This window comes from Schistocerca nitens, chromosome 9, assembly GCF_023898315.1.
Source record: "Schistocerca nitens isolate TAMUIC-IGC-003100 chromosome 9, iqSchNite1.1, whole genome shotgun sequence".
NCBI classification, from domain to species: domain Eukaryota; kingdom Metazoa; phylum Arthropoda; class Insecta; order Orthoptera; family Acrididae; genus Schistocerca; species Schistocerca nitens.
In genome coordinates, this window is record NC_064622.1 from 290,680,707 (window position 1) to 290,694,992 (window position 14,286).

Consider the following 14,286-nt stretch of genomic DNA (forward strand, 5'->3'; position numbering starts at 1 on the left):
TGCAAAACATTGCCTTGTAACGGATCACCCTATGGAATATAACAACGCCTTCCTAAGAGACAATCTCCATTCCTTCCGAACTGACTATGCAAATGTAGACGAGATGTGGCTCAAATTCAAAGATATAGTAGCAACAGCAATTGAGAGATTCATACCTCATAAATTGGTAAGAGATGGAACTGATCTCCCATGGTACACAAAACAGGTCCGAACGCTGTTGCAGAGGCAACGGAAAAAGCAGTTCAGAAGAACGCGAAATCCCGAAGATTGGCTAAAATTTACAGACGCGCGAAATTTGGTACGGACTTCAATGCGAGATGCCTTTAATAGGTTCCAAAACGAAACATTGTCTCGAAATTTGGTAGAAAATCCGAAGAAATTCTGTTCGTATGTAAAGTACACAAGCGGCAAGACGCAGTCAATACCTTCGCTACACAGTGCCGATGGTACTGTTACCGACGACTGTCCTGCTAAAGCGGAGTTATTGAACGCAGTTTTCCGACATTTCTTCACCAGGTAAGACGAATGGAATATTCCAGAATTTGAAACACGAACAGCTGCTAGCATGAGTTTCTTAGAAGTAGATACCTTAGGGGTTGCGGAGCAACTCAAATCGCTTGATACGGGCAAGTCTTCAGGTCCAGATTGTATACCGATTAGGTTCCTTTCAGATTACGCTGATACAATAGCTCCCTACTTAGCAATCATATACAACCGCTCGCTCACCGATAGATCTGTACCTACAGATTGGAAAATTGCGCAGGTCCCACCAGTGTTTAAGAAGAGTAGTAGGAGTAATCCATCGAACTACAGACCTATATCATTGACGTCGGTTTGCAGTGGGATTTTGGAGCATATACTGTATTCAAACATTATGAATCACCTCGAAGGGGACGATCTATTGATACGTAATCAGCATGGTTTCAGAAAACATCGTTCTTGTGCAACGCAGCTAGCTCTTTATTCGCACGAAGTAATGGCCGCTATCGACAGGGAATCTCAGGTTGATTCCGTGTTTCTGGATTTCGGGAAGGCTTTTGACACCGTTCCTCACAAGCGACTTCTAATCAAGCTGCGGGCCTATGGGGTATCGTCTCAGTTGTGCGACTGGATTCGTGATTTCCTATCAGGAAGGTCGCAGTTCGTAGTAATAGACGGCAAATCATCGAGTAAAACTGAAGTGATATCAGGTGTTCCCCAGGGAAGCGTCCTGGGACCTCTACTCTTCCTGATCTATATAAATGACCTGGGTGACAATCTGAGCAGTTCTCTTACGTTGTTTGCAGATGATGCTGTAATTTACCGTCTAGTAAGGTCATCCGAAGACCAGTATCAGTTGCAAAGCGATTTAGAAACGATTGCTGTATGGTGTGGCAGGTGGCAGTTGACGCTAAATAACGAAAAGTGTGAGGTGATCCACATGAGTTCCAAAAGATATCCGTTGGAATTCGATTACTCGATAAATAGTACAATTCTCAAGGCTGTCAATTCAACTAAGTACCTGGGTGTTAAAATTACGAACAACTTCAGTTGGAAAGACCACATATATAATATTGTGGGGAAGGCGAGCCAAAGGTTGCGTTTCATTGGGAGCCAAAGGTTGCGTTTCATTGTCAGGACACTTAGAAGATGCAACAAGTCCACTAAAGAGACAGCTTACACTACATTGACGGAAGACATCGAAAGGGTGCAAAAAAGGGCAGCTCGTTTTGTATTATCACGTAATAGGGGAGAGAGTGTGGCAGATATGATACGCGAGTTGGGATGGATGTCATTAAAGCAAAGACGTTTTTCGTCGTGGCGAGATCTATTTACGAAATTTCAGTCACCAACTTTCTCTTCCGAATGCGAAAAAATTTTGTTGAGCCCAACCTACATAGGTAGGAATGATCATCAAAATAAAATAAGAGAAATCAGAGCTCGAACAGAAAGGTTTAGGTGTTCGTTTTTCCCGCGCGCTGTCCGGAAGTGGAATGGTAGAGAGATAGTATGATGGTGGTTCGATGAACCCTCTGCCAAGCACTTAAATGTGAATTGCAGAGTAATCATGTAGATGTAGAAGTAGATGCAGAGGTTTTGGCATGCACTCCCAGCTATTGGGATAATACCTAACTAACGAAGCAGTTGAAATTAATTTAGCAAGTAACCTTGTAAATAGAGACAGAGGTTTTTGCTTAAATTCTGCTTGGAATTCTGCTCTCTCCCTTGTCAAACGAGAGAGGGACAGAGTTCTTGCTGCTCACTCATTGTTCAATAATTTCCACTATCGAATCTTACAGCATCGGTCTTGTTTGGTTGTGTGGAGCCGCTAGTGTTTACCGTATGGATGTGTGTATGTATCTGTGTTTGTTATCTTTCCTTAATTGCTCTGCAAACCAAGGTTTTACATTCACTTGCACAGTGCTTACTTATGCAGTTTTACAGTGAAAATGGCAGCGTGTGCACCAGTGAAATATCGGCGGTGGTCGACGAAGTCACCTGTCTGAATTTCCATAAGTTACTTGAACAAAGCTTATTGAGTTTTAGAGATAGGATGAATACCTCATCATGTGTAGCATTTCTATCGGTGCAACAGAAAATTCCCCAAGTCGGCAAATCAAATACCTAAGAGACACATTGTGAGGATATTCTCTCATGCAACTGCGTTAATACCCCAGTAGTTTGTATGGTACATCGTATAGTGTTGATCCGCATGTTTGCCACTTGCATTAAAATTAGCAACTGACCTGCCAGTTAGATGGACAGCGGCACACGAAGCCATTGTACTTGTCTTCACAGGTTCCGCCGTTCTGGCAAGGGTTGCTGGCACATTCGTTCGTTGACAGACTGTTGCGAAGCCTCGTTAGAGAAGACTCCTGCCGGGTCACCTACAGCAAAACCAGCATTAAAACTACATAATCATCACTGAATTCTGACAAGAATCAGTACACACAGTTCAGTACTTCTCATAGCTATCTAAAGTAAGAAGTACAAGAAGTAGAAAGTGTCTAGGTTTTGGGATATCACAAGTTTAATTGGAAAATCTACTGCCTAGAATTATATAGTATGTCTGCAGTACACAGGATTGCTGCTATATGTGATTAAAAAAAATAAAAAAACTAGTTTATTCTGCATATTTCCATTCCTTTGGTAAGTTATAGAAACATTGTCTGGGGGAAATCAACCTATAGGTCCAGTATTTCCAGAATAGATAAGTGTTTATAAGAATTATATCCCATATTACTTCTAGAAAATCTTGCAGAAACCTGTTCAGAACTGTGTATTTCGGCATTTATTATGCGATGTTAATATTCACTCATGTTTTTCGTCATTACCAGTATTTATCTTTTTTCAAAAAATAATGAAAAGCATGAATATAATATAAGGGCCAAAAGCGGCTTCTATAAAGACATAAAAGGATTAACATTAATACAGAAAGAAGTCAGCTATATGGGTACACAAGTATTTAACAACCTACCAGGTACAGCTGCTGTCATTTAGGTAATGGGGTGGTATTTAAGATTGAATTTAAAAAAACTTTGTGTTGGTAAACCTCTTCCACTCTTCTGAAAATTATCTCCACCTGAACTGTTAAATTATATGTTTAAGGTTATTTTAGAGTTAGAATTAATACTGTAACAGAGTAATGTAAAATTATTTAATGGTATTCCACTTCAGTTAAATTAAATGTACACCTTAGATATTCTTTCACATCCCAGAGACCACTCTCTGTGTGATCCACAGAATATGATAAATGTAGTAAAACGAAATTTCATGCGACTTTGGTGACAAAAATGAAAATTTTTTGAGGCCTTCAATTTTCGTGAGTTGGTTTCTCTGGTGACATCATGACTACAGTATTCACAGTTTTTCATGCTCTGTCAGTTGAGTCATAAATCTCAAGCTTGCAGCAGTTATCACCGCTATTGTCCTCAGAAGTAAAACTTTGACTACTGGGAATGGCATGGCTCCTGGCCTTGCATTAGGTCATGAGTCTTTGTAGTGGGCTGTATCAGCTGCATGCTGCTTGACTCGCCTTTCCTTGCATATGTAAATTTGGATCCCTCCAAGAGATTCTTCACACTACTGATAAACAACCAGTTTCTTAAAACTGCAGATGTCATTATCAAATGCTTTGAGCTGAGGACATATGCTGGGAGTTTAAAAATCAGTTTGGAGGTTTTAAGGCTTTGTAGTATTTATTACATTCAACTTGACAATTATAAATAGTACGTCAAATGGAAAAGCAATTCGAGTAGTTTTGAAACTTCCTGGCAGATTAAAACTGTGTGCCAGACCGAGACTCGAACTCAGGACCTTTGCTTTCTGCGGGCAAGTGCTCTACCAAATGAGCTACCCAAGCACTACTCACGCACCATCCTCACAGCTTTACAGCTGCAAATATCTCGTCTCCTACCTTCCAAACTTCACGGAAGCTCTCCTGCAAACCTTGCAGTACTAGCACTCCTGGAAGAAAGGATATTGCAGAGACATGGCTTAGCCATGGCCTGGGGGATGTTTCCAGAATGAGTAGCTTTGTTTGCACACCTGTGTGCATGTGAATACATTGTTCCCTTTGTCCTCCATTAGAGAGCGCCACTAGTAAAGATGGCGATTAAGGAACAGGGAGTCTTTTGTATTTTACAGTTTGCATGGACTGAATTTGTTACTATAGTACTACATGCATTCTATATAAAGTTCCATTGTACTCTTCCAAGTGATAATAGAATCTATAGATGGTTGATAATAAAATCTATAGACGGTATCATCATTCTGAAGACACCAGCTGCTTTTGCAAAGGAAAGAGTACGAGATAACGAAGAGTGACTGAAGAACATGTTGCTCAAGTGAGTCGTATATATGTAACTGCAAGAAATCAGTTCGGAACGATAGTCCTGATTTAGCAATTCGAGTGAAGACTGTGTGGATATTTCCAACGAGATGCTTCCAACTACATCCTGCTTATTGTTTGTAGTTCTTACAAGCTCTAAAGCCTACAGACTATGGTTTAGGTGCCAACTTTGCAAATGAAATATTGCCGCAAGATGATGAAGATTTGCTGGATTGTGTCATTTCGAGTGATGAATCGACAATTCACCTAAGTGGAAAAGTGAACATATACAATGTGTATATCTGGAGTCAGCAAATCCCCACAATATGGTACAGCTGCGACGAGACACACCTAAATTGTATGTTTCTTTGTCCTTGTGCCAGTGGAAAGTTTATGCCCTTCTTTTTTGTAAAGCAACTGTAACTGGTGTTTCTTATCTTAATGAGGTAGAACTATGTTTTTGTAGAAAATTTGTTTGCAAAATATATTTGGAAAACATCAAGAATCACCATATCATGAAAAAAATTAAAAAGGGGTTATGATTTTTTTATTATGGTTCATCTTCTGTGCAACTGTTTAATTCTTGTTAGAAGTCATTGTAATAATCTTCTATGCAACTATTTAATTTTTGTAAAAAATCAATGTTATCATCTATTATTTTGTTTGGATATAATTTACAATAGTTGTAAGGTAACTTATTAATTGCATCTTGGAATATAATACGTTTATTATAATCAGCACTTAAAACAATTTTATTACATTCAACTTTATACAATTCATATTTAAATTATCCAATGAAGTTTATCTTGCTGTAGTTTAGTTATTTATCTACTCAACTTTGATAATCAGCAAATTGTAAACATAGATTTTCGATCTTAAACTAATGTGCTCTAACATAAATTCCCACAATTTACACCTCTCATTTTTCTTAAAACTTTCTTTTTTAATTGTTGAATTTCGTAAGTATTATCTTTTGAATAATCACTTCTGGCAAATTCGTTTATCATTGATTTAATATCTTTATAAAAATGTTTAGTTCTTATATCATAAATAAAAGAACCAGTATCCATACAACATAAATCACTATTTTCAACATATTTTGGTTTCGCAACATTATAATGAAAACCATACAACTTTATTTTCGAAATATCTAGAATATTCATTCCAGTATGAAATGGTTTATTGAATATTATTTTAATCCTTTTCAAATGAACTGCTAATAGATTTTCTGGAAATACAGTCGTATGTACATAATTTGATTTTGGAATATAATTCATGTATTTTATTGAATCTGTTATTATTTTAATATTTTGACTACTTGTAACATTTTCTATGGTTATTCCAAATACTGAATAAATCATTACCTTGTAGAAATCCTTTTCAAAACTGTTACCTATCTTTTTCTCATTTTTGAATGAAAATCAGTGCATTTCTTCAACCAAACTGATTGTTCAAATGATAAGATTGTTTAAATTTTCATTAATTTTAATATAAGATTTACACATTTGTAGAATTTCTATAATGTAAGAAATAATTTTCTTTATTGTTTAAAGTTGTTAATATTTTATTTGCTCCTTCAGGTGCTACTGGTAAATTTTTATGCAAATCATGTAAGTTTATTGGACATTCTAAATCAACATCTAAAATATAAGCATATTTATTGTCATCTGAAAATTTAAGAATTTTTGTCATAATTAAAACAGTTTGTTTTTAAATAACTGCAATCTTTAAATGGTAAAAACTGAAAAATTGCCCAACCATATACATTATTTTCATCTAAATACTCAATGTAATTTGTTTGTTTTGGTGCCTTAAATATTTTTATATATTTATTATTTGATTTAGCATAACCTACAATATTTTGAGAAATTCCACTTGAAATACCTTTCTCAAGAAATAAAAGCGTCATAATCGATAAATAAATATAAAATAAACTTTTGCCATTTTTAACATAGAATCCCAAGATAATTCTGAAGCTGTAAAACACCAACATGGAATGAGTTTATAAGATTTAATTCATGTATCGGTAAAATTTCGATAAAACTTTTGCCAGCATTAAAATATCTGATTTATTGTATAATTTTGTGTATTCATCTAAATATTTAATATTGAATATTGAATTTTTTGCAAACTGTTTCTGCTGTTATAATCTTTGTCAGATATATTATCTTTATTTAGTCTTAAAAAAAACATTCTTTTTGGGAAATTAGTTTCCTCTAATTGTACTTCAGAATCCATATATTCGTAGGGATAAAATATCTTTGAATTATTATAACTAATTGATCACCTTCAAACGATTTTGCTGTTTCTCTAACTTGTTCTTTTGTAAGATTAACAGGTAATTTACCAATACTTGAGGCAACAAAGTTAAATGCATCTAAAAATCTTAATGTTAACCCATCATCTTCAAATTTACTAAAAGAAATACATTTTTGCATATTATTTGAAATAGCATCAATATCTTTATTATCTATTGCTAATTCTTGGATATGGAAATGGACATTGTAATTTGTTAAATTATGAATATAAACTGCAATAAATTTAGGATTTCGGTAATTAAGATTACAATCTTCATGCACAGGTCCTCGATTTTGTCCTGTTAAATGACAATGATCTCATATTTTCTTTTCACAAATATAACAGGTTTTTGAATTTTTAAAATTTGCTTTATATTCATTTGTAATTATCACTGGCATATTTCATCCTTATGTTTTCTGTAGATTCTTCTTCTATCATACCAACGAATATTTTTGCTGCATATTTACCAGCATCTATAACAGCATTTTTGTAATCACTAATAGAATATTTAACACAATAATTTAATGAATTCAGTTAACGTTTTTATATTTATTACTATATGATTATTCAGAATTTGGTTGACAAATGTTGATACCTTTCAATAAACATTCGAAATCTGCATAAATTACATAGTGTACTCATAATGAATGATTACAGTTTTGGAATTAAATTTTTTGTTCATCTGCAAGCATATCTAGTTTTACTTGTTTTTGTTCTTTGCAATTGTTCTTATGACTGTCTAGTTTTTCTTGTGAATAAAAATATTTTAAACATCGATCTCAAATATAAATTTGATGACTATTTTTAGTTGCTTGTGTACTAATTAATCCAGATAGATTTTTATTCAACAATAATGTGAATTGTTTGTTCTTTAAATTGATTGTACATTAACATTTATATTTGTATATTACATATATTTATATTTTGTTTGGTAAAGAGGTTATACAATAATTATTTATTCTTCATTGCTTTCATGTGCACAAATATTAATTAAAATATTTGAAATTTTCGAATATCTGTTAACAGATCATATAAATTAATTTTCTCTCTTTCAATAAGTTCATCTAATTCTAATCCATCATTTTCATAATTATGAACTCTTTCTGAATTTTATCTACAGGTTGTAATGCAGATTTCATAGCCTGCAGAAAACATTTTTGATCTGCGTTTTTTAACATTAGTTACAGCTTTTTTTTATTGAAATGCCTTTGGTAAATCGATGAAAGAAGAACCATAAATTGGAATTTGCCTATTAACACTTAATTCTAAGCTATCCATTTAAACTTAAGGCCAATCAGATTTTTTCCTTTGCATTTCTTCCATTTCTGTTAATAGTTTATTCATAGGTTATTGATAATTAACTTAAAAATCAGGTGTTCTTAATAATACTTAATTGGTTATTTAGAAATTAAATTGTTGTATTTCATTTTGTCTTTTAAAAATACAATAAAATTTCATGTTAGCTTTAATTGCTGTTCATTTTATTAAAATATTCTTTTACTTGGTGACTATTTCTTCTATAATTTCATCAAAAAATCCTTGTGGTTCAACAATATTATGAATATTATTACTGACATAAGTTATTATTCTTGATTTACAAGCAGAAGCTACTCTATAAATTAGTTTATGTGATCCAAAAAACAATCAGAAAATTGAAACCTGGTGAATTTTTGTCATAATTTTTTTAAATTTCTTAACAGTTATCTACTAGAAGTTCTTGAAAATAATTCTCATTATCATCATTAATATTGTTCTCAGATCTACTGATAATATCGATTAACTGTTATTGCTTAAGATTAGAAATACTTTTAAAATTTTTTGTTTTACAGATTTTACAAAGATCATCTAAGTATTTTTTACTCAAATCGTTATTGGCATTATTAATTTTATAATCTTTTGATGAGAGCAATTAATTGTCTTTAATTAATTTTAAAGCAATTTTTTTATTATTTCGTTTTACAAGTTTTTGAGGATTTTTTTATTTGATCCATTATCATTATCATTTTAATTAATATTGTCAATAGAATTTACAACAAGGTCAATTAATTTTTGTTTATTAAGTTCATATAATTATTTAAATTTCCTGTTTTACAAACTCATCTAAGCTCTTTTCCATTTTTATGTCTTAGTTCTCTCTTCCTCTTCCTTTCTTTCTTCTTAAAATAATCAATAAATTTCATGAGATCTGGTCCTTGTTAGTTTTGAATAACTACTTTCTTTACAATAATCTTCTAAATCATTATAACATAATCCATATTTTCCTTTAGTAATTTTCTAAGTTTTGAAATAGCTCAGATTTTGAATGCATTTTTGTATTGCTTTTATTTATACAGAAAAAAAATTAAATTTTTAGAATTAAAATGTTTTCAGTTGAAATGTACCTTTGAGTTTTCTAATTTGAATTTCAGTTGATGTTATAGATGGATAAGGTTTGACAGATCTTACTTATAAAGACAAAAATTATTGGATTGTTATTTCTTAAATAAAAAGAAATTTCGTTTAATGGGTATAGACAGATGATATCTTATTGCTCTTATTTATGAAGAGTAAAATTTGTTAGATTTTTAAATTTTATAATGAGAAATTCGTTTTGTAGGTATAGATAGATGAGGTTTAATGGCTCTTATTTAAAAATAATAAAATTTATTACCTTTTTAAATTTTAAATAAGAATTTCGTTTTTGAGTCTGAATAAATTTTTGGTTGGGGAATATGGCGAAACTATAATCTTGGTTTATATCCTGGAATTTTGAATCAATGTGCTCTTTGAGCAAGGATCAGCTTCAATATACTACTGCAGTTATTTTAGATTATAACTTCTGAAAATGTATGAGGGGCATTATTTTTTTCTTGGCCAATTTCGGTTGACAAACTGCAGAATTGGTTGTGGGACATCAGAAAATGTGCTCACTTCAGCCCATATAGTTTCAAGAAGTTATGATTGGTGGCAGTGCTTTACATACCCTTCAAAATGACATCTGTAACAGAGGTGCCATCCAAACAGAGAGCTGTAATTGATATTTTGGCGGAAAACCAGAGCATCACAAATGCACATAAGAGCTTGCAGAATATGTATGGTATTCTGGAAGTAAACAAAAGTACAGTGAGTCGTTGGTGAGGCATCTGTCATCATAGCAACAAGGCAATGCAAAGCTGTCCCATGTCCCACAACCCAGACAGCTGCACACAGCTGTGAGTCCTGCAATGTTGACACATGCAAACTCTCACGTCCGAAGTAAGGAATGGATCACAAATACCTCACTGCATAAATGAACGTCTCACAATAGTCGGTTCGCCCCAGAAGTGCTCTCATAATTTCATTGGACTGCTCTTCCCCATTCACCCTACAGCCCAGATCTCACACATTCCAACTTCCAACTGTTAGGACCTACGAAGAATGCACTGCACAGAAAGCAATATGTGGATGACAGGGAGGTTAGTGATGCAGCAAGACGTGGCTCTGATATCGACCAGTAGGGTGGCTCCATGTGGGCATACAAGCTCTCCTGGAGATTATGATGAAAAATAGTGTTTTGTAGCCAGAAGTGTGGGGAAGAATATCATTTACTGGAATCCTAGTAAAACCATACTGCTCTTTAAAGAAAGTGTTCTATTATTTATTGAACGCCTCTTGTACTATAAATGGACATGCGACACATTGCAGAAAACTCTGTTTCTATAATAGATGAACAATGGGAAGGCTGAATAAGACAAAAAGGCTAAGCATTTTCACAAGTATTATCTATTACAACACACATCTTACTCCCCCTCTCTCTCGTCCAACATTTAAAAATATCCTTGCGCTGGACAAAAGCAACAAATTAAACAAATGAATAGCAGCAACAGAAAAATAGATCTCCTAAACTGTTATATGTGATATTCTACACTCGTAAAGCATCCCACCAATGAATGATAAATTACTGAGTCTCGGCATCAGTGTCATATGCAATCAGTCATTCTCTTCTACATCACCACATACGAGGGATTTAGTAAGACATTTTAACCAAAATTTCGAACGCCATTACACTGATCGAGGTACCGTGTTGGTTAGCACACTGGACTCATGTTTGGGAGGACGACAGTTCAAACACAAGTCCACCTATCCTGATTTAGGTTTTCTGTGATTTCTCTATGTCGCTGAAAGCAAATAATGCGATGTTTATTTTGAAATGCCACTGCCAGTTTCCTTCCCCATTGTAATGGATCTGGGAGATGTGTTATTTTTTACCGGATTTGTCGATACCAAATTGTGAATGTTTTCTTATATTCTTTTGTCAGAATTTTTTTATTATAATTTGCCTTATTATATGTTAATTTACTTATATTTTTGAGAGTGAAAGCATATTGATTACTATTAGTAAATGTGTCAAAGAATAGCAAAGAGACTGATTACAAGTGGAAGCTTGTGTGTTGTGTAAAATGTCTTTGACGCTGGAGTCGTCTTTGACTGTACTCAGTCGGCAGTTAACTCTTGGTGAGTGTTGACAGTAGAACAATGTGCAGGTCGCCGTCATAAATAATTTTGAATTATGCTACTATTTTTTATATAAACTTTAAGAAGAAACTACATTCGAAGAAATGGTATTTGAAGCACCAAAAATGAGGCAAACACATTGAACCAGGTCATTTCTGCAGCCGACAAAACCGCAATTGTGGAATCATACTTCCACTAGACAACTGAAGCCAAGACCAATATCGCCTTGTAAACATCTAACGGAAAAGGTAATGCCATGAAATATGCCAAATTAAAGTAAATAAAAAATAGTGAGCATATTTCAGCTTTGTGTCTCAGCCGGGAAACCATATTTCAACTGGGGGCTCAGCCGGGATACCATATTTCAACTGGGGTCTGTAGCTGGTATATTGTGTTCACAAGATCTTCAACAGTGCTATGAGGAAGAAAATTTGTGTGTGTTAATACCAGTTTTTTCAGAATGTGTGTTACAGCATTTGTGTTCATCGGGAAGTAAAAGTTTTGGAGAAGAAATGTTTCGGCAAAAAATAAATGTAGTTCACGACAGAAGAAGTAATTTCAAGAATTTTGGTCAACAATCACATGGATGGAAAACGTGGATTTGCAACAGTAGAAGAGTGTTCCAGATAAGTCACGAAACCCTCGTATTTTGTTAAAACAATATTTTTATCTTCTTTTGTATTGTTGCGTATAAATTTTTTTTCTTCACAATGACTTATGAGATTTTCGAGAGTATTGTGCCTAAAGTAGAAAGTAGTAATTTAATAGACTTCGAAAATCAGGACAGGTCAAATGAAACAGAAAGAACCGATCAATTTGATTTAAAAAGTTTTCTTGTAAATTTCACGAAAGAAATTAAACTATCAGTTGAAGACAATAAGACTTACTGGGATGAAAACATTGATAACATTTTGTTGCAAGTCCAAGCAGTCAATACCCAAGTGGGTGATCTTTCGAACAGAGTTGGCAAGGTTGAGGAAAAAATTGAATCTGTGGAAGAAAAAGTAAATGAAATTGGTGCTAAATTGAGCGATGAAATTAATACCGTAAAAATGAGTTACTGGTAGATAGGGAAAGAAATTTAATTGATTTTAATGAGATAAAAGGGGAAATTAAAAATTTGGATGAGAACACAAAAGTTTTAGTAAAAAATGTAGAACAAAAAACTGACAATCGTCTGGTTACTCTACTAAAAAAAAGTAGAGTGCAATGATTTAGAAAACAAAAAATCTGTCAGAGAACTTAGCGAAAAAATTGAAAGTTTTGACATTGAATTTCAAAGCAAAAATCACAATGTCAACACATGCAATCTTGTATCTAATATTCCAGTGAAGCACTTTTCGGTAGATGGACCCTTACATCCCGTTGATTTTATACAGTATTGTAAGGATTGTTTTTAACCTCACACACCAGATGATATGAAAATTAAATTTGTGAAAAAATTCCTGGAAGGGGAAGCTTTGACTTGGGCAAACCAGATTGTAACTTTGGGGATGACCTTTTCAGAATTTGAATCAAAATTTCTGGAAAATTTTTGGGATGATCTTAAACAAACTAGAATCAAAAGTGAATTTTTGAATGGGAGAAATTATAGAGAATCATATGGGAACATGAAACAATTTTGCAAAAGTGAACTTCAAAAACTTATTCATTTAACAAAACCTTTGGATGACTTGATCAAAATTGATACCTTAAAGAGAAGATTGCCATCAGCAATGCAGTTGAGTTTAGTTCGTTGTCCTGATAGTAATGTAGAGCAGTTTATCAATTATATTGAGAAGTTGGATAGGGTAACAACAAGAACACACAGTGGGTTTACTCAGAAAGGTAATGGTCAAAATTGGGGAAATGACAACTTTCAAAAAAGGGAACAAAACAATTATCATGGTGTCAGTCAAAATTCACGGGGATATAACAATTTTCAAAAGAAGGACCATAATTTTTATCCAAAACAAGAACAACATTTTCGCGGAAATAATCAACAAAATAGAGAACACTTTAGGGATCAAAATCACAGAAATTTTTCTAGAGATCAGTACAACAGAAACTACCAACAATCAGGTAATGTTTGGCATAGGAATGGGAACAGAAATGTTGATCAGGGACATTGGCAGAACCACAATCAGTAGTTCAAGCAGGAACAAGTTGTAATTCAGGGAATAAAAAACGAGTAGACGCCCCCTTGAAGGTCCGCAAGGTTGAGGCAGAAGGTGAGGATGATGAAAGGACCAATGGATGTGACTATCATAAACCCAAACATGGCAGTTCCAAACCTAAGCTATCACATGAGGTCATTAGTTGTTACTTATTGAAGAAATTTCAAGAGGAAAATAATGATGATATTGATAAAGATAAAATTTTCAGTACACAAGAACATACAGTAGATAAAAGTAATTGTGATTCATTTAATTTGACAGAGTTTTACACTTGGGCAGAAAAGAACAACACTTTGTCAGATGATGTAATTTGTAGTAGTTCAGAGACGTGTGTGAATGAAAGAGAGAATGCATGCTGTGAGAATGAAAATATTGGTGAAAGGGATCTGGTAACTTTAGAAAGAGGAAATAATATTTTAGGGGATAATTTGAATGTGTATGACCTGAATATGTATAATGATAAGGATGTTGATGGTAAAGTTGATAGTGATGGTAATGGTATTCATGATGATGTTGAGGACAGGTGTTTCATTAGTATAAATAGGGAGT

General features: G+C 33.6%; 1 protein-coding gene across 1 annotated transcript in view; it reads right to left on the reverse strand.

Moving 5' to 3' along the window:
• LOC126204186 (cubilin-like) overlaps window positions 1-14,286 on the reverse strand; it is a 1,516,445-nt gene that overhangs the window by 1,399,135 nt on the left and 103,024 nt on the right. Inside the window, exon 6 of the mRNA XM_049938590.1 lies at window positions 2,727-2,867. Coding sequence (XP_049794547.1) covers window positions 2,727-2,867 — 141 coding nt within the window. The remainder of the gene's footprint in view (window positions 1-2,726; window positions 2,868-14,286) is intronic.